This window comes from Gossypium hirsutum, chromosome D03 (assembly GCF_007990345.1).
Source record: "Gossypium hirsutum isolate 1008001.06 chromosome D03, Gossypium_hirsutum_v2.1, whole genome shotgun sequence".
NCBI lineage: Eukaryota > Viridiplantae > Streptophyta > Magnoliopsida > Malvales > Malvaceae > Gossypium > Gossypium hirsutum.
In genome coordinates this window covers 46,211,168-46,237,362 of record NC_053439.1, presented here as the reverse complement: position 1 = coordinate 46,237,362, position 26,195 = coordinate 46,211,168, and the positions used below count along the sequence as shown (strand labels likewise).

General features: G+C 34.7%; 2 protein-coding genes, 2 non-coding genes and 2 pseudogenes across 4 annotated transcripts; 3 read left to right on the top strand and 3 right to left on the bottom strand.

The window, feature by feature from the left end:
* Positions 1–610: 610 nt before the first annotated feature.
* TRNAS-AGA (transfer RNA serine (anticodon AGA)) lies at positions 611–692 on the top strand. The gene has a single exon. It is a non-coding gene; the product is annotated as a tRNA-Ser (tRNA).
* A 696-nt stretch (positions 693–1,388) lies between these two features.
* Positions 1,389–3,383, bottom strand: LOC121215532 (D-inositol 3-phosphate glycosyltransferase 1). Its single transcript, XM_041090275.1, has one exon. It carries the CDS (start codon positions 3,265–3,267, stop codon positions 1,819–1,821), a length of 1,449 nt encoding a protein of 482 aa, XP_040946209.1. The 5' UTR covers positions 3,268–3,383; the 3' UTR covers positions 1,389–1,818.
* A 637-nt stretch (positions 3,384–4,020) lies between these two features.
* LOC121215531 (uncharacterized) lies at positions 4,021–5,518 on the bottom strand (annotated as a pseudogene).
* Positions 5,519–10,038: 4,520 nt separating this feature from the next.
* On the top strand, positions 10,039–10,661 carry LOC107950249 (glutathione S-transferase U7). Its single transcript, XM_041090274.1, has one exon. The coding sequence runs from the start codon at positions 10,052–10,054 to the stop codon at positions 10,412–10,414; it is 363 nt and encodes a 120-aa protein (XP_040946208.1). The 5' UTR covers positions 10,039–10,051; the 3' UTR covers positions 10,415–10,661.
* Positions 10,662–22,821: 12,160 nt separating this feature from the next.
* On the top strand, positions 22,822–22,903 carry TRNAS-AGA (transfer RNA serine (anticodon AGA)). Its single transcript has one exon. It is a non-coding gene; the product is annotated as a tRNA-Ser (tRNA).
* A 1,119-nt stretch (positions 22,904–24,022) lies between these two features.
* LOC121215425 (D-inositol 3-phosphate glycosyltransferase 1-like) lies at positions 24,023–25,467 on the bottom strand (annotated as a pseudogene).
* Positions 25,468–26,195: the final 728 nt, after the last annotated feature.

Here is a 26,195-nt window from a genome sequence, read left to right as displayed (position 1 = left end):
TTCGTAAAATACTCATTTAAACTTGTCATGATAAAATAATTCTTTTGTTAGAATAGTGTTCGTAAAAGAAATTGACATGAGCATTTTGATTTAAATAGTTTACAATATTAACTATCTAGACTAACTAATGACTATAAAGTAGAGACAAAATAATGTCAAAAATTAAAGTATATAGATTAAATCTCAAGTTTTAGCATAGTTTAGGACCAAAACTAAATTTGATCACTATCTTATAAAGTAAAAAAAAAAGTAATACAAACCTAAAGGAACTAGAAGTCACGTGTCAATCTCTAAAGCAATTAGGGCATTGAAATTGTATATAACAATGTAATATTTTAATTAATAATATATATTTGGACTAATTAATAATATTATAAAAATATAGAGACCAAATCTTATTAAAATTAAAATACAAAGTTTAAATCTTAATTTTAGGTATAATAGAGACATCAAACTAAAATTTAGCAAATTTTTTAATATACATTTAAAAAAAAACCGCTTGAATGCTTACGTGTTAACGAAGGAAGGCACAAAAACTTAAAAATAAAACTTTAAGAAGGTTAGTTAAAAATTAGTTTTAAAAGTTATTTATTTAAAAATAACAGCAGAGGTGGGCGTGCCGGAGTGGTTATCGGGCATGACTAGAAATCATGTGGGCTCTGCCCGCGCAGGTTCGAATCCTGCCGCTCACGCTTTGTTAAGTTTTTCCTTTATTGAACTCTCAGCTTCTTGCAGTCTGTCCACTACATTTACAGCTTCATTTATTTTTGTCATTTTACATGGAAAGGAAAGCGTTAAGAGTTGTCCAAGAATTAATCTCGAAATTGATGTGAACTGAAAATTAAATATCGAATCAATACTAATATTATGGATTCCATGAAAAAGAAAATCAAATAATGTTTGATCAATCTTGTAGAAGTTGAGAATACATTTCATCTTGGTCATTATCTTACAAGTCATTTTATTTTGTTGAGGGTTGAGAATACATTCCAGCTGGGCTTTAATGTATGACATTTTGCAGGGATTAACTTCTCAATTTCCACAAAGTAGAGGGTTCCTTATCAAAGGTTAATATCAAAGCTTGAGATTCAAAATGCTACCTCTTTGATATGAATCAAAGTTGCCCAGCAAAAGTTTGAAGAATACAGATAATATCCTTTTCCATTGTTCATATACAAGGATTCCCTTTTCCAAGTAGAAATAAAAATAGCAACAAAATATTTCCAATGGCAGTGACAGTGAGCAACAGTGCTAATTGTACTCCTATAATTTTTTTCATATATTTAGAGAATCAAACCTCATATACATATTTAAATTTGTATCCATTATGAAATTTCTTTGCAGCAAAACCCCATTTTTTTCTTGAAGATATTGCATACAATTCAACTTACATTTCCTGCCTAAAATTTATAGATACACAATCTATGTTCATACATGTCAGCTTCCATTATATGTCTGGCTGAAAAGAAAATATAGCCCCATAAGTTCAAAACACTAAAAGAAGTTTATCACAAAATTTTCAACAAAAATATTTAATATACATCCATGTCATGGACCTTCAGGAAAACAAGCAGTTTGGCTTTGTTGAAAATTTTCTTAATTCCCTCGATCTCCGAACGGTCAGGAATCCGGATCTATGTTCCCGTAACTTTTTATTCTCCTTAAAAGTACAGTATCCAACATCCATCCTTATGCATGTTCAAATATGAGCACGGTATAGTCTGAACAATCCCATGTTGAACACACATACTTATATTTAACAGTTACTCGAGTTTAAGTAACATAGTCAGATACCACATGAATATGAGACCAACATTGCTACTTTTGGTATTTGCAATATTGTTCCCTTGATATGCATAGAAACAGTCTTTCATATGCAGCTGCCATTTTGGTTGCTGTGAACAATTGCAGCCCTCTTTGCCTAGCAGCCTTGCCTTTATTCTCCAACACCACTCTGCCATCATTCCAAACTTTATACAGAGTCTTTTTCAAGGGCTCCACACTAGGTGAGAAAGTGTAACCTGATTCTGGTCCAACGATTACCGACCCCGTGATGCTGGCGACTCGTGTAGCCATTACCGGTTTCCCAGAGAGCATTGCTTCCAACAGAGTATGATCCAATCCTTGTGCTCGGAGAGTCGGATTCACGAAAATATCGATTGCATTATAGAACTTGGCTAGTTGAGCTTGTTCCAATGGACCCAAAACAAGTATATTGGCTCCTAGAGCTTTGTATCTAGCACCCCATGGACCATCACCAGCAACAAGAACAGTAACACTTTGTTGGAACTTGTTGTTTTCCATGAAGATTTGCTTTAAAGCTTCATGTATCAAAGGGTGCCCTTTGTCTTTCACCAACCTCCCTGCAATTCCCAATACCAATGACCTACTTTTCGAGATGCCGAACTTCCGTTTAAAATCGATTCCAAGAGAGAGTTCGGGTCTGAAAATCTCCTCATCGACTCCGTTGAGGATGATGTGGACTCGTTCTTCCGGGATCATGTATATCCTTTTTAGGACATCCCCAGCATGATCACTTGTAGCAACATGGTGAGAATATCTTTGAAAAAACCTCACCTCTTCCACAACTTTCATCGCTCTTTCGGTCATCATGGTAGCCTGTCGTTCTTCCGGACTACGGAGAAGCTCTTGGATGATATCCGAATGAATGGTTTCATAAGCGATTCCGTGCCAACTAACAGCTAGATTGGGCACATTCTTCGCTCGAGTATGAAACAGCCCGACGCTCTCGGTGTGGATGACATCAAATGGTCTCCCAGTCGAGTTTTGAGCTCGGAATTGCTCCCATACAACAGCTTGGTCCAAATATCCACCAGATGTTGGCCTTGAAAGGTGAAAAACCAAGTTGGGAAATGGATACGTAGGAAAAGTGGAATTTGGTGAAGAAGTGGTGAAAATGTGCAATTCATGGCCTCTTTTGGCAAGAGCAAGGTGTAGGGTCAAAGCATGCCTTTCAAGCCCACCTGCATGAGACCTGTGAGGCCATTTCTTCACAAAAACACCAATTTTAAGGATCTGAGAGGGAGGACCAGCAGGAAAAGAAAGAACATTCCAAGCATAAGGGAATGTAAGCAAATCAATGCTTTCCTTTGCCTTTTGCATCATTATAACGTTCATGGAATAACATTTGCTGGAAAACTGACACCAACAGAAGATTGAAATGAAGGAAAATACAGAAAGGGTTGCAATTATGCGGTACAAACTATGGAACCTGAACATGGTACTTACAATCTGATCCTTTGCCATGAAAATGGAAAGCTTCAATAAAAAATTTATTTTTCCCTATCAAAACCTGTAAAGAGTTTAACAAGTTATTAGGCAAGGTGGAATTCAAGGAACTGGCACATGGGGTTTGAGCAGAAGCCGTGTGATCAGCCATTTTCGAAGGACTTTGCTTTTAAGGAGTAAATAAATAAATCAGGCTTAGCAAAGTTATCATTGAAAATCCCATTGACTAAATGGATTAATTTAATCTATTCTTCTTGATTTCCAAGATGCAACAAAGGGAATCTCGAAATGTTGCAGCCCCAAATGCTCAAGCACTGATTTTAATATAATAAGAAAATTAAGGGTAAAACTAGAGACTCTAGGATTCAAATTCCATTTTGTCTCCTCAACTCCAAAAATGAGTAAATAAAGAACAACCCAATTAACTAAATAGTTGACTTACTGAGGCCAATTTTTAGCATCAATTTTTTAACAAAAAGAATAAATTTACTTTTTGATCTCACTTAGAGAATTAATTCTCAATTTTTAGTATATGCCTCCATGGTAGTTTTACCAAAATCAAGTGCCATCTAAGTGATGGTAAAAAACCATAAACCGCCGTTGCCGGGGATCGAACCCGGGTCGCCCGCGTGACAGGCGGGAATACTCACCACTATACTACATCGACAAGGTTGATACAAGCCTTAAAGTTTATTTATTTATATTAATAAAATAGTTTGAATATTATAAAGCTGGTTTCAGAAAAGAAAAGTAAAACTAGCTATATGAGTGGCATTATGCTTAACAAAAGAGATACCACATTATTGAAGAGAATCCAGTTGATTCTTGCATTTTCACAAAGTCTGAATATGGAAAAACCAACATTGATATCCCTATATGTTTAATAAAATGGATTTGGGTATTTGCAATATGCTTCCTTTGACATGCACAGAAACAGTCTTTCATATGCAGCCGTCATTTTGGTGGCAGTGAACAATTTCAACCCTCTTTCCCATCCTTCCAAACTCTATACAGCGTCTTTTTCAAGGACTCCACTGTGGGTGAGAACGTGTAACCCAGTTCTGGTCCCACAATCACTGACCCTGTGAGACTGGCAACTCGTGTAGTCATCACTGGTTTCCCACTGAGTATTGCTTCCAATGGAGTTTGATCCAGTCCTTGACCTCGGAGCGTCGGGTGCACGAAAATATCGATGGCGTTATAAACCTTGCTAAATCAGCTCGTCCCAATGGACCCAAAACAAGTATGTTGGCACCAAGGTCTTTGTATCTAGCACCCCATGGATCATCACCAGCTATCACAAGAACAACACTTTGTTGGAATCAGTTGTTCTCCATGAATATTTCTTTCAATGCTTGGAATATCAAAGGGTACCCTTTGTCTTTCACCAACCTCCCTGACATTCCCAAAATCAATGACCCGTTTTGTGGAATGCCAAGTTCGTGTTTAAGCTCGTTTCCTAGGGACAACTCGGGCCTGAAAATCGCCTCATCGACTCCATTGAGAATGATGTGCACTCGTTCTTCGGGGATCATGTAAATCCTTTTGAGTATATCCCCAGCATGATCACTTGTAGCAACATGGTGGGAATATCTCGGGAAGAACCGGACCTCTTCGACGACTCTCATAACCTTCTTGGTCACCATAGCAGCCTGTTGTTCTTCGGGTGCTCTTAAAAGCTCTTGGATTATATCGGAATGAATGGATTCATATGCAATTCCATGCCAGGTAACAGCTAGGTTGGTCACGTCCTTTGCTTGGGCATGCATCAGCCCGACGCTCTCGGTGTGAACAATGTCGAACGGTGTAGCGGTCGAGTTTTGAGTTCGAAACTGGCTCCACACCACGGTCTGGTTCAAATATCCACCAACTGTTGGTTCGGAAAGGTGAAAAACTAGATTGGGAATGGATGTATTTGGAGAAGAGGTGGTGAAAATGTGCACTTGATGGCCTCTTTTGGCAAGTGCAAGGTGTAGGGTCAAGGCATGCCTTTCAAGCCCACCTGCATGAGAACTTTGAGGCCATTTCTTGACAAAAAGTGCAATTTTAAGAGTCTGAGGAGGATGGTCTGAAGGGAAATAAAGAAGATTCCAAGAAGAAGGGAATGTGAGTAAATCAATCACGGGCTTTTGAAATGAATAGCAATTGCTGGAAAGCTGGCACTTATAAAGGATTGGGATGAAAGAAAATGCTGCAAGGATTGCAATTATGAAGCAGAAATTATGAAACTTTAACATAGTACTAATAGTGTGATACTTTAAACCATGAAAATGATTGAACAAATGAAAAGTTGTAAACAAAAAAAAACCATTGAATCAAGACTCAGAACCAGAGTCTAAAATACATGGGGATAAGTTTATGATTGAAGTAACTATGCACATGGGTTTGAACTAGCATACGAGACCATGGATCGGTCCATGATATCAGGATTGCTTTTCAAGTGTGTAAAAACAAAAACTTCACATATCACTGAAAATCAGGGTGACTAAACCCACTAATTTAATCCATTTCTAAGTAATATTATTTCCGTAAAACAAAAGCTAAGTTGATTTTCAAAACCACAAGTTAAGAATTATTATCATATGTAGCTTATATTTATTGTTTGTGTATGGTTTTAAATGCTAGTGGATTCACTTTCTCGCCAATACCTCGTAGATGTAATTTGGCCCATTTTCAAATCCTTCAATTTTCAAGTTTGTAACATGTAATTTATTTATTTTATTTTATTTGATATAATCATTTCATCCTTTATTTTATTGATTATGTAATTTATATTATATGAAAATTAAATCTATGATACTATAATATAAATATTAAAAAGTTGTTAAGTTTTTTATATTTAGAAATTTAAAGTATATACAATTGTTAAATATTAAATAATTTTTAAAAAATAAAATATGAAATTTAAATTAATCATTTATAAATATAAAAAAGGCTTGAGTAAAATTTTATATTTATATTTCAAGTTGGACAAGACTTGAATAATTACGTATGATATTAATAAAATGCAACGATTCAATTTAATCCAACCTGATCCATAAACATCACAAGAATACTTAATATTATACTGCCATGATACTATTGAAATGAGAAATTTTTATATTTAGGTTATTTTTATAAACAAAGCACTTCAAATTGATTGTTAATGTCAACTAGGTTTTACCTTTGGTTGAGGTTTTTATATCTAATTCATAATTATTGAGTTTACTTTTTATAATAATTTATTTTAATTATTTAATAGGTGGAAATTAAAAAGAAATTATTAGTTTAAATGAAGCAATTTTTTAAATACAAATACCTAAAATTATTCATAGTCCCTCTCTAACATTTCAATAGGAAGATAAATACGTTTTAACGTGCTCAAACCCACGTCCTCTTACATAAATAATAATATCAATAACAACCGAATTAAGATTCGGTCAACTAAATGAAAGATTTAAGCATCCATGAGCAAAAATTATAAAATATTGCACTAGGTAAATAGGTTTAGGTCAAGATTTGTGCTCTTGGGATAAGAGGAGTGGATTGTCGTAAAACCTAAGTTAAGGATAACAAGATTAAGAATACAATTAGGAGGCTGTTTTACCTCAATAATATAAAAAAAATTTCAAATAATAATAATTAATCTAATACAAGTTTTTTAGAGTGGAGAGAGAAATCCCACTTCCCTATCGCTCAATCAAACTAAATTTGATTTAGAAACGGAAAGTGTTGAAATTAAAATCGGCTCAAATTGATCAAATTTTAGCCAATCTGTTTATATTTAGTAAATTTTATATTTCATTTCAATGTAAATTTCGATTGGTATCGATTATATTAGTACATACTAAATGGTTTAGTTTGTACTAATTGAAATATGGTGTTCTGAGTAAAAGAAATTTAAAATATATTTCTTTAATCAGTATATAATGTTCCAATTGGTACGTAGCGATATAATTGATATCAATTAAAATTTATACCTAAATAAAATTTAAAATTTATTATTATGATTTATTACTACAACAGAATGTTCCAACCGATATAAACGATATCGAAACTGATTTTGGTTCCAACATTCCGTCGACGAAATGATTATAAATCAATTTTTGGTTTGATTGTTTTAAATCATAATTTCTTTTATTTCTTTGACAGGTACATGGTGGGATTTGTGGTTGAAAATGCAAAAATCGGTTCCATTGAACCCATTTCTCTCTGCACTTTAAAATTTTTTGTACAAAATTGGTTATTATTAAAAGAATATGTATAATTTTGCAATTTTTTAAAAAAATTTGGGGTAAAAACGCCTAATTAGGAAGATAAAAGAAAGCCTAGTCAACACTTTAAACCATATTATAATAAGTTGAAACTCAAGAGTACAATATTATTTATTTAAAAATGATCTAGAAAGTAGAGGTTTCACATGTGAGCTTGTAAAAATATAATATTTTAACTATAAAATTGATTATTTTAGTTAATCTCGGCACAGATAAAAAATAGTATAATAATAAATTTAGTCTTTAATTTTTATATATTATAATAATTTAGTCATAATTTCAAAAATTTGACTCTCAAAATTTACAAAAAAACTCAATTTTTCTTAATTTTTTAAAAATATAAAAATACACAAATATTTTCAAAGAAATATAATAATAAATTTTTAATATAAATTAAAAATATTGATAACGAGAAATAACAATATATAAAATTTAAAAATATAAAAATGAATTTATCTTTTATATTAATATAATAAAAAAATCCCCCAGCCCCACCCACAACCGTCCCCCTCCCTCTCCCTTTCTGCTGCTGCTGCATTTTTGTTATACCTCAATTTGCAGATAATGAAATCCATATCACAGCACAAGGTGTCTGCAGTGCTAAGAAGGTGAAAAAGCAGGGCACAGTAATGAACACTATCAACTCCATATCACTGCAATTCTCTGAAGATTTTGTTTCTTGTATGACTACAGATTTCTAACTTTTTCAAAGTGGGTTGTCTTTACATCTATCAAAGCCCCCATTAAACAAAGAGGAAAGGGAACAGACACAAAGCACAACACTTCCATTGAAAATCTTTAATATTTTCTTACTTTTTTTAGAAACCCTTCTAACCATTTAAGTTTGTTATCTTCATTTTTCATGTCAGGAACTATCTTGGTTTCTGCTACTCTCAAAACCATTTATTCAAAGAAGATTCATCTCCACCCCCATCTTTATCTCTCGGAATAGCCTCCAACTTGCTCTCAAGGTCCTTGCCGAAAGAGGAAACTATCTAGACGAACCTGTTAAGGGGGTCTGTGGTGGGGGAATGGGGAGAGGGGTGGGGGATTTTTATTTTATTTAATATTAATATTAATATTAATATTAATATTAATATTAATATAAAATTTAAATTTATTATTATAATTTTTTGAAAATATTTATGTATTTTTATATATATCTTCTAAAATTTTTAGAATTAGGATCAATTTGAAATCATTTGTAAATTTTGAGGATTAAATTTTTAAAATTATGATTAAATTGATTTAATATGTAAGAGTTGAGGACAAAACTTATTATTATACCATTTTTTTATCTGCCACGTCAACTTCCTGTTTGTGATTTTAACATGAGTGATAAAAATGATCAAACTATTAGATTCTTGAGTTGGATGGTACTAAAGCTATCTAATTGATTCAAGAAAATGTAGTTTATCAGCATTACTCAGTTATGGCACGTGCCATTAAGAAGCTATTATAACTTTCCTGGATGGTTAAAGTTATTCATACTTTCAGAGAGGGCAATAAAATAGCTGATAGGCTAGCCTTAATGGCGTTCTCAAGACCGTTGGGTAGGTATGCTTTTATGCAACCGCCAGATGAAGTCCTCTTATTCTGGAATGTCTTGGCACCATATAGTTTAGTTATGATTTAATCATTATTCTTGTACAAAAAAAATGACCGAACTATATAAGGTGGATGTTTAAATTGCAAATATTTTATTTTAAGCGCCTAAAATGATTTTTTTATAGTTGAGTAACTATCATTGTAGTTTATTTAATAGATTATTATTTTCTTATGGTTTAATCATTAGTTAGTTATAAACTAATTATAAATGATAATTTTTAATCATTCACATAACTTATTTATAGCAAAAAGAATGAAATTTTGTTGCCGAAGAGATATTATCGTTTTATAAAAAAATTTATTTATCTTTTTAATTTCCTAATTATTTTTATTTTATGTATAATTTTTTTTATGAGATATGTATTAAATAAGCTTTTTCATACTTTATCGGCAACAATCACATAATTTCTCATTTGATGTTATTAGTGTATTATGGTGATGGATTGAGCTCAAGGATGATCTTTTAAGAAGGAGAGACATCTTCGAATATTCTTGCACTCTTGCAAGACTAAAACAAACGTGAATTAAAGAGTATTTCAATTTGCATTTTGAAATTCTCAGTAAATTTACCTTAACAGCTAAAATTTTGATATTTTGGCATAATCATATAACACAATTAATATTTAAAATCAAGAAGAAAAAAGAAGGAAGTAGTCAGCCTTGGGTCGTCAACCAATCAATCCAACCCAATGAGCCAGCGCCACCATCGTTATCTTTGTGCCACCAATCATGGGAACGAAGACTTAAGCATATATATAGACTTAAGCTAATCCAAAACAAAATAAAGTGAATGATTTTGATTCTCAATGTCATCCACTTAGACTGCATTGTGCAATTCAAGGGGCTGAGATTGTAGTGCCTTTTTTTACGGCCGAGATTCATGCAATGATCTCTTCATGTTGGAACTTCATCAGCTATAAGAGGGATAGGCATAAGAAGCAATGAAGTGGCGAACCATTCTCAGTTCAAAAACCATGGGGGATGATGAAGAAGTGAAGGTATTTGGGATGTGGGCAAGCCCTTACAGTCGCAGGGTTGAACTGGCCTTGAAACTAAAGGGAATACCATATGAATACATTGAAGAAGATTTATCCAACAAGAGCGCCTTGCTTATCCAACATAATCCAGTTCATCAAAAAATCCCAGTCCTTGTTCATAATGGGAAATCAATACCAGAATCACTTGTAATCTTAGAGTACATCGATGAAACCTGGAGGAACAATCTAATTCTTTTGTCTCAAGATCCTTACGATAGAGCCATGGCTCGGTTCTGGGCTAAGTTCATTGACGAAAAGGTACAATGAACCTGTGTTAAACGTTTTTTTGTTTTACACCTCTCAATCCTGCTTGGGTTGTATAATTTGGGTAAGTTGAATTTAAATTTTAAAATTTACAGATTATTTTTATCATTTCTAAGGAAGAATCATTTTGGGTTTTAGTCTTTTCTATTATAGGTTATTTTCGAATTAGACAAATTTAAGTCGCTAACTTTTTATGATCAAATCAAGTTGAGTTGAGTTTAGGATTCAACCGGTCTAAACCAATGGGATATAATAAGTTTAAGAGTTCCATTATTTGCAGATATTGAGCACAACAAGGAAGGTTAGTTTTACCACAGGAAAGGAACAAGAGCATGCAATTGAAGAAGTAACTGAGCAGCTAAAACTGCTGGAGAATGAAGTGAAAGGGAAAGCCTATTTTGGAGGTGAGGGTATTGGATATGTTGATATCGTTGCCAATTTCTTGGTATTCTGGTTTGGAAACCTGCAAGAGGCTTTGGGAATCAATATCTTCTCGCAACACAAATTTCCATTCATATTTGAATGGATCCAAAAGCAGCTCAAGATCGATATGGTGGACGAATGCCGGATTCCCAAGGACAAACATCTCACTTACATCCAAACTTGACTCGCAGCCTTCAAGTCTGCATCCAAGTAAAAGCCTTTAGAATAAAAGAAATGGTAACATAGTAAATAAGCAAATAAAATGTTAAATATATGCATTGAGTTTTCTTCCCATGTTTCCACTTATCATGTTTACCCCCTTATCAGCATGGTTAGGCAATGGATTCCCCGTATTGGGCGAATCATCAATCTTGACAATGCCCATGCTGATTAGCCTTTCAACCAACTTTTTGAAGGCTGTGTAATTTTCTATTGAATGCCCCGTATTCCCCGCATGATAGTCGTATTGTGCATTCGCATCATACCACTTGGGGTACGGAGGTTGCAGGGGCTTTAAATAAAAAGGGGAAACCATGTGTGCATCGAACAAACTTTGTTACAACTCCTTATATGGCATCAGAATTGGTGTAAACTGGGGCTTCTCAGTGTTTTGTCTTATGCCCGACTCCTGTCTTGATGAACCTTGTTGGTTAGTAGCGACCTTTCTTGGCTGGTTCACTATGATCGATTTCGAGTAACCTTTGTTATATGTACTCATGTTATTCACGTCATTCTCCTTTTTCTTCGAAGCCAACCTTCGGTTACTTTCTCCAACATCGATCTTCCTACTCTTTATGGCGTTTTCAATCATTTCACCATTCGTAACTATGTCAGAAAAGCTTTTTGTGGCACTTCCCAACATGTGTGTAATAAATGGTGCCTTCAGTGTGTTAATAAAGAGTATTGTCATTTCCCTTTCCAGGAGCGGTGGCTGAACTTGAACGGCGACTTCCCTCCATCTTTATGCGTATTGCCTAAAACTTTTAATAGGCTTATTCTCCATATTTTGCAGGGTGATTCTATCAGGGACCATATCTACTACATAACTGTATTACTTCATAAATGCTTGAGCTAAGTCCCTCCATGAACTAATCTTGGTACGGCTTAATTGATTGTACCACTTAGATGCTGCCCCTGTGAGGCTATCTTGAAAGCAATGTATAAGCAGTTGGTCGTTGTTAACATAGTCATACGCCTACAAAACATGGTAATATGAGCTTTAGGGCAACTGGTCCCATTGTATTTCTCAAATTTTGGCATTTTAAACTTGTGGGGAAGTACCAAATTCGGGACCAAGCTCAAATCTTTAGCATCAATTCTGTAATGGCCCAAATTTAAGATTATCGGAACAGTGGTTTCGGGACCACAAATCCGATGAGGAAAATTTTATTTTTCTTATATTTTTATGGTATATGATTTCAAAAAATGATTTCATGAAAATTTCGTTTGAAAATTTTGACGTTTGGGCACTCAATTTAGTCAAAAGGACTAAATTGTAAAAAGTGCAAAAGTTGAGTTCTACATGTTGAGGTGTCCAATTGTTATGAAACTTTAAATTGGAGGTCTTTATATGGTAATTAGACTATTGGTTAAGTTGTTAGACAAAAATGGACATGAGATAAGTGAAATAGGAAATTTTTAAGTTAGGGACAATTTGGTAATCTAGTAATTAAAATGAATTAAAAGGGAAAAAGATGACAAATTATGCTCATCTTCTTTATTTGGAAGAAATCAGCAAGGGGGTAAGCCATATTTAGGGTTTTCAAGCTTCTAAGTTCCATAGTAAGTGATCCCAAGCCCCGTTTTTAATGTTCTTTACGTTTTTGAGTCCCGGTAGCTTAATTTAGCTTATTCTAGCAATAATTTAACCTAGGGTTTATATTTGGAAAAATACCCATAGGTGAAAAGTGTTTATTTTAATTTTTTATGATCGAATATGAAGCTAGAAATTATGTTAAACAACTTTTGTTAGCCGATTTTAAGCAAAAACGAGTAAGTTGATATAATCGGTAAAAATCTCTAATGTACATAAGTAAGTGTTAGAGTGAGAATTCGATGTTATCATAGAAGAGAAAAATGTTCAGCATGTCATAAAACATAAGAAAATGAGATGAAGTTTAATTTTCGAGCCTTGGGGCAAAAATGTAATTATGCAAAAGTTTAGGGGTAAAATCATAATTTTGAAAAAGTTAGAGTCGAGGGCTGTTTTGATGAATGTGAGTATTAAATAAGTTAAATTTTCTATTTTAGATCAAGAAGAACAAAACTCGAGGTTAGACAAAAGAAAGAATAAAGTTGAAGACTAAGTTGGTGAATTGGGCTATATTCGGTACCGAGGTAAGTTTACAGTAAATAAATACAATATTTCAATAATTATTATTAATATTGTTATTTTCCAGCAATTATGAATTTATTTTATGAATTTATTTAATGTTGATCCAAGCATGAAATGATAGAGAATTAAAATTAAAAAGTCCCGTTGATACATAAGGATGGTACTGGATACGAATGTCATGACATTTGGGTAAAGAGGTCCCATGTAAGACCATGTCTGGGACATGGCGTTGGAACCGAGATGAGAGGTCCCATGTAAGACCATGTCTGGGACATGGCATTGGCACCGAGATGAGAGGTCCCCGTAAGACCATGTCTGGAACATGGCTTTGGCATGTCATTATCAGAAGAGACCCGAGTATCCTTATTGTTCCAATGTAGCTCAACGGGCTAAATAACGAATCATGTTCAGGAAAGTTCAGTTAAAAAACATAAATGGCAAGTTCAGGTAAGTTATAAGAGTTAAGAACTTATTATATTATCAATTGATATTCAACGATACAGCAAGAGAGAAGTAAGTTATGCACACAAGTATACTAAGTAAACAAGCAAGAGAACTAGAATGAGATTAACTAAAGAGTAAACTAGAGATATAGACACTTGAGTTTAATTATCTGAGTTAAATATTGTTATTTATTTGCTAGTAAACTTACTAAGCTTTATGCTTACGTCTTTTATTTCTCTTTCTCTTATAGTATTGCAAGGTTACTTCAAGGATCCTAAAGAAGTCTGAGATCGTCCACACTATCAACCACAACAACTCGGTATTTTTATGTTGAACCATGTTTAGTATGGCATGTATAGGGATTTAGTTATTTTAAATGTTTGTATTTATGATCTTGCTAAAGAATGATGTGTAAGTATTTGATGATGAATGGTTGCTAAAATGGTTAAGTATGGAAGTGTTTGTTGTTATAAGAGTCTAAGTGATAAACTATGCATGGAAATCATAAAAGGGTAAAATTTTGCAAAGAAACAGAATTCAGGCAGCAACAGTGATGTGACTTTTAAAAATCACCTAGGATAGTATAAAATGAATTAAAGAGTGAATGATATATGGATTTAAATCTTGTTGAGTCTATTTTCACATAAAAATAACAGTGTAGCAAAAGGAATTTTATATTTTAAGATATGTGAATTTTGATGAGACAGGGTCAGAACAGTTTTTGGTGACCCCTATTTTGAGTTTAGAAAATCATTAAAATTGTACAAAATATTTATGAGTTGTAGTTTATATGTATAGATTCCTTATTGAGTCTATTTTCTGTAGAATCAAGCGGTAGCACTATATGAAAATCTCACAATGAGAAATTTTATTTTAGTGATAAGAGGTCAGGGTAGTTGATTGGTGAAACAGGGTAGAATTTAACTAATAAACTGTACTAATTGGCTAAACCAAAAATCCTAAAAATTTTATGGTAGGAAGATATATGAGTCTAGCTTTAGTGAAAATTTACGGAGTTAAATTTTGAGTTCCGTAGCTCAAGTTATAATTAATTTAGTAACTGCTGCGCGATTGGATAGATTGCTGTATATAGTGAAATTAATTTTTAAAACAAGTTTTTATGCTTCGAGTTAGTAAGATAAGATAAGTAATGCCTCGTGCTCGACTCCGGAAACGGTCTCGAGTAAGGGGTGTTACAAATTCCTTGATAATTCTCAATATTTTCCATTGCCTTAAATTTTTCTTTGAGCAATTTACATATTTCCTCTAGTTGTTTTGGCAATTCTTCCTTGATTTTCTCCTTCTCAGTCACTTCGTCGAAATCGGGGAAAATGGGATTGGTAGGGTTTTCTCCGGGGTTGGAACCTAATCCGGTTTGGAAGTTCATTGGCATTGAAGTACCAGCCTGAAACTGTTGAGGCTTGATTGTGACAGAGGACCTGCGTGGGTGTACATCAGCTTGGGGCTGTGCATGCGGAGGAGTAAAGCTTGGAGGGTAGAGGGGTCCATCATTATCTCTTTCTTCAACATTAACTATGGGGTCTTTTTCCCCCAGCCAACAGCTGAGTTAACTGAGTCATCATGCTCTTCTGGGACTCCATCATCTTTTCCACCATATCTTGCTGAATTTTTTCTAGCCGCTCTTACATTTGGTCTTGCATCTCTTTTTGAAGCTGTTCGAGCCTTTCCAATCTTTGATCCATGTTTTTCGATTTTGCCTGAGTACCGTAAGGGTTTTGGTTTTTCAGTTTAACTGAAATAATTTTTTTAATCAATTAGACTCTTTTGATGGACTTTAATGAATGTAATGTAATGCAGATGCATAAAGTAAATGCAAAAAGACATCGATTCTAATTCAATTTCCTTTAGAAAACTTTACTAGAAAACAAAATTCTTTACATAAAATAGATTACATATATGGTTTTGTCCTAATGCTCAGAACTTTAATTTTCTTAAGTAGTGAAGCAAGCTCTTTCCCCCGGTCTGATTCCAATTCGTACTTCAAACTCAATATATTGGCCTGCACCGCCAAAGTCTGTAGGTGATCAGCTACCTTTCGAACTTGGGCCACAGCTTCTCTCATAGTGTGATATCTGTTTCTAACTTGATTTTGACAAAAGTGGAGTTGTTCTTTCTGACGCTCTTCATTGGCTTCAAAGAATTCAATCCGTTGTTCACAGCTTTGTAATGCCCCTTTAATTATTCTATTCTTCTTTTCATTTCCTCGATCTTGCTCAAACTTGCTCTTAACTCTACCACCGTATTACGATTTCGATAATGATGAAGAGATTCTTCAATCTCAACCACTCTGGCTTTTAGCTCACCTTTTTCACTTCGACTCTCTGACAAGCTCTTTTCTAAAGTCTCGTTTCGCATTTGAGTCTCCTGGAATTTCCTCTCCCACCTATCAGCCTTAATATTTTCCTCTCGAATCTTTTGACGCTACTGTTCTGAAGTTTTCCCTAACCCAGTGGTTCTCATTGATAAATGAAACTTCTCGTAATTTGCTTTCAAACTGTTTAAATCCTCCTCGGTTTTATTCTTCCCTTTTCTCAATTTCTAACCTCTGAACATCAATATCTAATCTTAAATGCATTTTTTCCATCTCCAACTGTTCTATCTTCTTTCCCAGCTCTGAATTTCTCTTTTCAAAATCTTGTTTTATGATTTCTATTTCAGATGGGACCTTTTACAGATATTCCTCCATCGGTCGAACACCTTCCTGACTTGGCCCAAGGATAGTCATTGATCATTTTACTCCACCATCCACTATATTCGGGGGTCACCATCGGTCCTACAGCAAATCTCTTTATTCGGTGAACTTGTTTCCAAGCATTGGTCATCACTCCATTCTTTTTCTTGTAACCATCATCTTTATATGAAAATTCGCACTGAGCTAGTCCTTGGGTTGCGGGTACGAATTGTCTTGACCTATACAGCTTTAGTACCACCAACGACGCATAGCCAACAGCTCCCCAAATCCCAAATAAAAGGACCCAGTCGAAGTCCCCACATTGATACAAGATCTCATCAGACACCATCCAATGAGCTTTCCATTCAACATCTTCATCTTTGAGATTTTGAAGAATCGCCATCCATCTTTCCTCAATAATGTTGTCACGTCTCGGTGTCGCTACTAATTCTTTCAATGGAGAATAATTCTCGAAAAATACTCTATAGGAAACTTTATCTACTTTCCAGAAGTGACTATGGAACCACACTAACAAGAGCTGTGCACATCCAATGAATCTTCCTTCACCCGCGCTTCGACACACATTTAAAGATCTAAATGTCTCGGCTAAAATGGCTAGGACAGGTGTGACTCTCTTGTCTAGTTGATCAAACAAATCTGTAACTGCTTCGTCTATGTACCCCAGTGCTCTAGGAAAAATCAACAGCCAATAAATGCTCAAAGCAAAACATCGACTTTTTTCTTCATATCAGGGTGTGCTAAAATCAAATCACGCAAACTTTTCCAGGGAATACATTTGCTTTCTCATTTTTGTTTGATCCGCACTGTAACCCATAGCTCACTCATTCTTAATATATTCATTAACTTCTTTACAAAATTTGGGATGTTGACGGCTTTAGAATAGACTTTATCTGCTTGAATCCTTGGGCAACATAGCAAAACTGTATATTCCTCTATAGTAGGCACTAAGTCTACCTCCCCAAAAGTGAAGCAGCTATAAGCGGAATTCCAAAATTGGGTCAGAGCTCGAAACAAATGCTCGTCCACCTTAATATCAAACAAATAGGGCAAATCACCATAATTATAGTAAAATAACTGTTTGACTTCATCATCCCACTGGGCCCATATCTCTTTCAACTTCTGGAGATTGTTCTGAGTTACACTGATATAAGTGAAGTCCCATAGTTCTTATGTGTACCCCTCTGTCAAGCTATCACCCTTCTCAAGTTGCGTTTTTTCTGACCACACTCGGACTACGACATTATCTTCCATTTTATCAAGAAATTCATTCTCCATGGCTAGCTCTCTACTTAGTAATCAAACGCGAATCGATACCTTTTATGATGAAAATGTCATGCAAACATGATTAAAACAAAATAAGTCAGTACATTTAAGACAAAAATTTAGAGTAATCAATAAATCATAAACAAATTATCTACTTGGTCTACCACTAAGGGTATGGTTATTAGGGCTCACTATATGTGGTTCGGTTCTAAAGAAGGGGTACCTGAACCAGCAGATTCCTCAATCTTCACCCATTATAGGCTCATATGGACCGAGTTCAGTTCAGGGGAATACATTTCCCTATGGCTGCACGGAGATGAAAACCTCACGAAGACATAGGTACGGATGTATCCCGGAAGTGATCTACTATCCTACACGGAGATGAAAACCTCACGAAAGACTAGTTTCTCACTCCCACTTAGAAGGGTAATATCAACTGATCATGCAATGCAATGTACAGAAAGATATCACAACTCAAACCAACACAGCAATTATAAACCACAATGATGGAGATCGTAATAAAAGCGAATGAAATGCAACGAAAGGATCGTACATTAAAACCAAGTTTCCAATTTTCGATATAAAGACAAAAAGTAATCAACTTGTGGCTTGACTCACTTATTTTGTCCCCAGTGGAGTCGTCAAGCTGTTGACACCATTTTTTGATAAAACGGGGTTCGAATTTAATTTTAAAAACGAAAATGAAAATGGGAGTCACCACCAATCCTTTTATTTAGGTGTGATCGGATCACCTCATAATTAAATCATTTTAATAAAAATTTAAATTTACTAAAACGATAATTTTTGGTCTTATAAAATCCAGAAACTCGGGTTCAGAAGTCGGTTACGCATGAGGAAGGGTTAGCACCCTCGACACGCCCAAAATTGGTACCTTGTTGATTAATTAGTGTCTTAATATAAAAAATGTGCAAATATTTTAAAATACGATCCTTGTATTAAAAACTTGTATAAATCAAATTACCCGTTATGACCCTCTCATTTCGGAGAGAAAATGTCACACCCAATTAGTTATGGCATGAGATTTCACCTCATCAAAAATGAGATTGTCCAAAAAAAACTCGTGCAGTAAAATTTAAAAGGATATTTAATTGTTTAAGTCAGATGAAGAAATCGCAGCCCAATACGTTAGGGCACAATTTCTCAAAATTCTAAACATTTAATATTGCCTTTATTATTTTTAGAAAAAATCCTCTTCTCGAGAAAACAACGTGTCATATCCAATGCGTTAGGACACAACGTATTGAATTCCCGATAATGAGCTTTTTATTTATGTTTTTTGATTAAAAATCATTCTCGATTATTTAGTTTCAATGAAGAAAATGGGGATCCAATACGTTAGGGCTCAATCCTCTCGAAGATCCTAAATACTGAGTATTGCTTTTATTTCCAAAATTTATTTTTTACGAATCTGGGTAAAAATTGATGTAATGGAATAACAATTATGATAATGTAAGTAAAATAATACGAGCAAAAACAAAAAGATGAATAAATAATAAGAGAAATATATATAAAAATCAATCATGTAAATAATAACAAGTAAATAAACAAATAAAAACTAAAACATTTAAATAATAATAATAATGGACATGTAAATAAATAAATAAATGAACACCAAGTAAAGCAATTATAACAACAATGAAAATAGATAAAAATTATAAAATATAAAATATAAAAATATATATGTATATATAAGAAAAATATATAAAAGTATGTGGATATATATATTTATAAAAATTAAAAAATATGTTCGTACATGTATATATAATTAGATCTAAAATTAAAAAGTATAAATGAGCAACCAATAATAATAATAATAATAATAATAATAATAATAATAATAATAATAATATCTAATTTGCTTACAAAATAACTAAAATAATAAAACAAATAGGCTAAATCGAATCTTGGAACAAAATTCGGGGTTCAAAACGCAAATAAACAAAAAGAAAGGGATCCCCAGTAGAGGTGCTCATGGGCCGGGCGGCCCGGCCCGGCCCGATGGCCAGCTCGAAATATGGGAGGGTTTGGGTAAAAATATAGGCCCGAAATATGGGCTTGGGCAAAAAAATGAGGCCCGATTAAAAAACGGGCCGAGCCTCGGGCACCACTTTTTGGCCCGGGCCCGGCCCGGCCCAAATATAATAAATATTTTATTTTTTTAATTTTAAAATACTTTTAAATACTTTTTAAAATTTTTTAAATTTTTAAATTTTTTAAAATACTTTTAAATATTTTTTTTAATTTTAAAATATTTTTAAAATATTTTTTTATTTTTGTTTTAATTTTTAAAATAAACTTTTGGTATTTATTTAAAAAACGGGCCGGGCCTGGGCTTATGAATTTTTTCTCGGGCCGGGCCTGGGCAAAATTCTAGGCCCATATTTCGGGCCGAGCTGGCTCGGGCCTAGGACTTGGGCCAAAATTTTTTTTGGGCCCGGCCCGGCCCATGAGCACCTCTAATCCCCAGGGACCAAAATATAATGCGCCCAAATAACGGAGGGCTGATTGAGCAAATATTCCCATAGTTATGCGCAGCGTTTTTGCTCGGGCTAAAATGAAGCGTTGAAAATTACGTGGCCAAATTTAAAAAAACAAAAAGGACCTCATTGCACGACGGCTCAAAAGCAAAGGGACTTTATACGCAAATGTCCCAAACCTCCAAACATGTGGATCCTCACGATCAGGTCGGGTCGACGCGCGGACCCTAGGATGATACGACACCGTTTTAGGGCTATTGTGACCAGCCCTAAACGGCACCGTTTAGCTCGTCCTTAAAAGTCAAGTTTTAAAAAAAAACTTAATTTCCCATCACTTTTCAAAAAAAAATGAGAGTTTCTTCTCTCAAACCCTCCTCTCTCTGGCCTTTGGTTCCAAACGACGGCCACCGTATCAGCCGCCAAGGCTCCGCCGCAGGCGGTGGTCAGAGCAAAAAATGGGTTTTTTGAACCCCGATTCAAAGACCGAATGAAGGCCGAGCCTTCATGGACCAAAGCCCAAAGGGAAAGATCCCTGCGCCCTCTCTCGGTCCAGACTTAACGACGGAGAACCACCCTTCGACAGCGCGATCACGGGGCGTCTCCGGTAAGTCCTTTTGTTTTCTATATGTTATATACGTAGAGGAATAAACACACAAAAAAAGATAGAGTTTAAAAAATCTGAAAACCGAAATGAAAAAACACCAAAAATCACCTTTAAGTTTTTTTTGCTTTTTATTTTCTGAGAATCGTCTGAAAAAAAGAAAAAGAAGAAGCCTCATACAACGATGAAATTCGACTTTTATAGCCGATGTTACATGTTATCTCTATTATTTTTCTTGCGTGTTTCTGTTGTTTGCGTGTCTTGCAGGAGTAGTTGACGGGCAGGTGAGTCGGTGGCTTCGTGACCGTGGTGGCAGTGGCAGAAGCTAGAGCGACGGCAGACGCTAGGAGCCCCTAGGGACGTGCGCCGCCTTAGCTAGGGTTTTAGCTTTTCTGAAACCCCAGCTATGACTTCTGTTGGGCTTTACTATAATGGGCTTGTTTGGGTTTGGGCTTTGTTTTATTTGGGTTTGGCATTTGGGCTTGTAATGGGTTTCGAGTTTGGGCCAGGGACTTTGGGTATGTTGGGTCAACATTGTGATTGGGTTTCTGTTTTTTTGTTTTGCTTGTATGGGCCCGGGCAAAATGGTCTTGTAACAGTGACTATTGTTCAAGGGCATTAGCAGCATCCCGGATAACAGCTGAAGATGTTATTTTCTTGTATTATTGGCTATGAACTGCAAGAAATGTTCTGGTGTTTGAAATTTAGAATCAGGCAGATCCTTGAATTGAAAGGGTCGAAGCCAAGGGTACTAGGTCTTGTTGTAAGAACTATAATTTTCTTGTATCAATGATTCAAAGGCCATCACCAAATATGCTAATTGGCACAGTATCCCTATATGATTTATGAATCTATATGCTGCAAAGCCCCATGATCCTAGTGCCATATGAGCCTATTTAAAATGAAAACGGCAGGATCTGGCTTCGTTAACAAAGATATATGCCCACATCAACTTGAAATAAATAACATCTTCCATGCATTAGTTCTATTTTCATTGTCAGTTAATGTTATACATGAAGTTCCCTAATTTCAAATGCTTTTCTAACTTTGAATAAAAGGAGTGCTTTACAAATAGGAAGCAAGAATGAGTTATTCCAATGGAGAAGAACCTATGTTAATGTCTAGAACTTTTAAGTAATTTGTCGGTATTTAGTACTGTGACTAACCATGTCTTGGAAAGGGTATATTACCAGATTCTTGGAGCATGACCCAAGGTCCAAATTTGATTATATGATTAGGTGGGGGGGATGCACATGAATGCAAGGTAAGATGTGTATATAAGATTGTTTTTTATTGATTATTTGTTTGTATCAAAATACAGAGTAAACTTGGAATTTAGTCTCTTACTTCGATTTTTAAGAATTTAGTACTTTTATTTTTCAGATTTAAATATTTAAGCCCACTTATTACTACCGTTAATTTTTGCATTAAATTCTCTAATGTGATATTTTGAAATTAAAAAAAATTCACATAGTAGTCATGTAATAACAAAAATAATGTTGAAAATACTGATTATAAATTTTTCGTAAAAATACTCATTTAAACTTGTCATGATAAAATAATTCTTTTGTTAGAATAGTGTTCGTAAAAGAAATTGACATGAGCATTTTGATTTAAATAGTTTACAATATTAACTATCTAGACTAACTAATGACTATAAAAGTAGAGACAAAATAATGTCAAAAATTAAAGTATATAGATTAAATCTCAAGTTTTAGCATAGTTTAGGACCAAAACTAAATTTGATCACTATCTTATAAAGTAAAAAAAAAAGTAATACAAACCTAAAGGAACTAGAAGTCACGTGTCAATCTCTAAAGCAATTAGGGCATTGAAATTGTATATAACAATGTAATATTTTAATTAATAATATATATTTGGACTAATTAATAATATTATAAAATATAGAGACCAAATCTTATTAAAATTAAAATACAAAGTTTAAATCTTAATTTTAGGTATAATAGAGACATCAAACTAAAATTTAGCAAATTTTTTAATATACATTTAAAAAAAAACCGCTTGAATGCTTACGTGTTAACGAAGGAAGGCACAAAAACTTAAAAATAAAACTTTAAGAAGGTTAGTTAAAAATTAGTTTTAAAAGTTATTTATTTAAAAATAACAGCAGAGGTGGGCGTGCCGGAGTGGTTATCGGGCATGACTAGAAATCATGTGGGCTCTGCCCGCGCAGGTTCGAATCCTGCCGCTCACGCTTTGTTAAGTTTTTCCTTTATTGAACTCTCAGCTTCTTGCAGTCTGTCCACTACATTTACAGCTTCATTTATTTTTGTCATTTTACATGGAAAGGAAAGCGTTAAGAGTTGTCCAAGAATTAATCTCGAAATTGATGTGAACTGAAAATTAAATATCGAATCAATACTAATATTATGGATTCCATGAAAAAGAAATCAAATAATGTTTGATCAATCTTGTAGAAGTTGAGAATACATTTCATCTTGGTCATTATCTTACAAGTCATTTTATTTTGTTGAGGGTTGAGAATACATTCCAGCTGGGCTTTAATGTATGACATTTTGCAGGGATTAACTTCTCAATTTCCACAAAGTAGAGGGTTCCTTATCAAAGGTTAATATCAAAGCTTGAGATTCAAAATGCTACCTCTTTGATATGAATCAAAGTTGCCCAGCAAAAGTTTGAAGAATACAGATAATATCCTTTTCCATTGTTCATATACAAGGATTCCCTTTTCCAAGTAGAAATAAAAATAGCAACAAAATATTTCCAATGGCAGTGACAGTGAGCAACAGTGCTAATTGTACTCCTATAATTTTTTTCATATATTTAGAGAATCAAACCTCATATACATATTTAAATTTGTATCCATTATGAAATTTCTTTGCAGCAAAACCCCATTTTTTTCTTGAAGATATTGCATACAATTCAACTTACATTTCCTGCCTAAAATTTATAGATACACAATCTATGTTCATACATGTCAGCTTCCATTATATGTCTGGCTGAAAAGAAAATATAGCCCATAAGTTCAAAACACTAAAAGAAGTTTATCACAAAATTTTCAACAAAAATATTTAATATACATCCATGTCATGGACCTTCAGGAAAACAAGCAGTTTGGCTTTGTTGAAAATTTTCTTAATTCCCTCGATCTCCGAACGGTCAGGAATCCGGATCTATGTTCCGTAACTTTTTATTCTCCTAAAAGTACAGTATCCAACATCCATCCTTATGCATGTTCAAATATGAGCACGGTATAGTCTGAACAATCCCATGTTGAACACACATACTTATATTAACAGTTACTCGAGTTAAGTAACATAGTCAATACCACATGAATATGAGACCAACATTGCTACTTTTGGTATTTGCAATATTGTTCCCTTGATATGCATAGAAACAGTCTTTCATATGCAGCTGCCATTTGGTTGCTGTGAACAATTGCAGCCCTCTTTGCCTAGCAGCCTTGCCTTTATTCTCCAACACCACTCTGCCATCATTCCAAACTTTATACAGAGTCTTTTCAAGGCTCACACTAGTGAGAAAGTGTAACCTGATTCTGTCCAACGATTACCGACCCCGTGATGCTGGCGACTCGTGTAGCCATTACCGGTTTCCCAGAGAGCATTGCTTCCACAGAGTATGATCCAATCCTTGTGCTCGGAGAGTCGGATTCACGAAAATATCGATTGCATTATAGAACTTGGCTAGTTGAGCTTGTTCCAATGGACCCAAAACAAGTATATTGGCTCCTAGAGCTTTGTATCTAGCACCCCATGGACCATCACCAGCAACAAGAACAGTAACACTTTGTTGGAACTTGTTGTTTTCCATGAAGATTTGCTTTAAAGCTTCATGTATCAAAGGGTGCCCTTTGTCTTTCACCAACCTCCCTGCAATTCCCAATACCAATGACCTACTTTTCGAGATGCCGAACTTCCGTTTAAAATCGATTCCAAGAGAGAGTTCGGGTCTGAAAATCTCCTCATCGACTCCGTTGAGGATGATGTGGACTCGTTCTTCCGGGATCATGTATATCCTTTTTAGGACATCCCCAGCATGATCACTTGTAGCAACATGGTGAGAATATCTTTGAAAAAACCTCACCTCTTCCACAACTTTCATCGCTCTTTCGGTCATCATGGTAGCCTGTCGTTCTTCCGGACTACGGAGAAGCTCTTGGATGATATCCGAATGAATGGTTTCATAAGCGATTCCGTGCCAACTAACAGCTAGATTGGGCACATTCTTCGCTCGAGTATGAAACAGCCCGACGCTCTCGTGTGGATGACATCAAATGGTCTCCCAGTCGAGTTTTGAGCTCGGAATTGCTCCCATACAACAGCTTGGTCCAAATATCCACCAGATGTTGGCCTTGAAAGGTGAAAAACCAAGTTGGGAAATGGATACGTAGGAAAAGTGGAATTTGGTGAAGAAGTGGTGAAAATGTGCAATTCATGGCCTCTTTGGCAAGAGCAAGGTGTAGGTCAAAGCATGCCTTTCAAGCCCACCTGCATGAGACCTGTGAGGCCATTTCTTCACAAAAACACCAATTTAAGGATCTGAGAGGAGGACCAGCAGGAAAAGAAAGAACATCCAAGCATAAGGGAATGTAAGCAAATCAATGCTTTCCTTTGCCTTTGCATCATTATAACGTTCATGGAATAACATTTGCTGGAAAACTGACACCAACAGAAGATTGAAATGAAGGAAAATACAGAAAGGGTTGCAATTATGCGGTACAAACTATGGAACCTGAACATGGTACTTACAATCTGATCCTTTGCCATGAAAATGGAAAGCTTCAATAAAAAATTTATTTTCCCTATCAAAACCTGTAAAGAGTTTAACAATTATTAGGCAAGGTGGAATTCAAGGAACTGGCACATGGGGTTTGAGCAGAAGCCGTGTGATCAGCCATTTTCGAAGGACTTTGCTTTTAAGGAGTAAATAAATAAATCAGGCTTAGCAAAGTTATCATTGAAAATCCCATTGACTAAATGGATAATTTAATCTATTCTTCTTGATTTCCAAGATGCAACAAAGGGAATCTCGAAATGTTGCAGCCCCAAATGCTCAAGCACTGATTTAATATAATAAGAAAATTAAGGGTAAAACTAGAGACTCTAGGATTCAAATTCCATTTTGTCTCCTCAACTCCAAAAATGAGTAAATAAAGAACAACCCAATTAACTAAATAGTTGACTTACTGAGGCCAATTTTAGCATCAATTTTTTAACAAAAAGAATAAATTTACTTTTGATCTCACTTAGAGAATTAATTCTCAATTTTTAGTATATGCCTCCATGGTAGTTTTACCAAAATCAAGTGCCATCTAAGTGATGGTAAAAAACCATAAACCGCCGTTGCCGGGGATCGAACCCGGGTCGCCCGCGTGACAGCGGAATACTCACCACTATACTACATCGACAAGTTATACAACCTAAAGTTTATTATTTATATTAATAAAATAGTTTGAATATTATAAAGCTGGTTTCAGAAAAGAAAAGTAAAACTAGCTATATGAG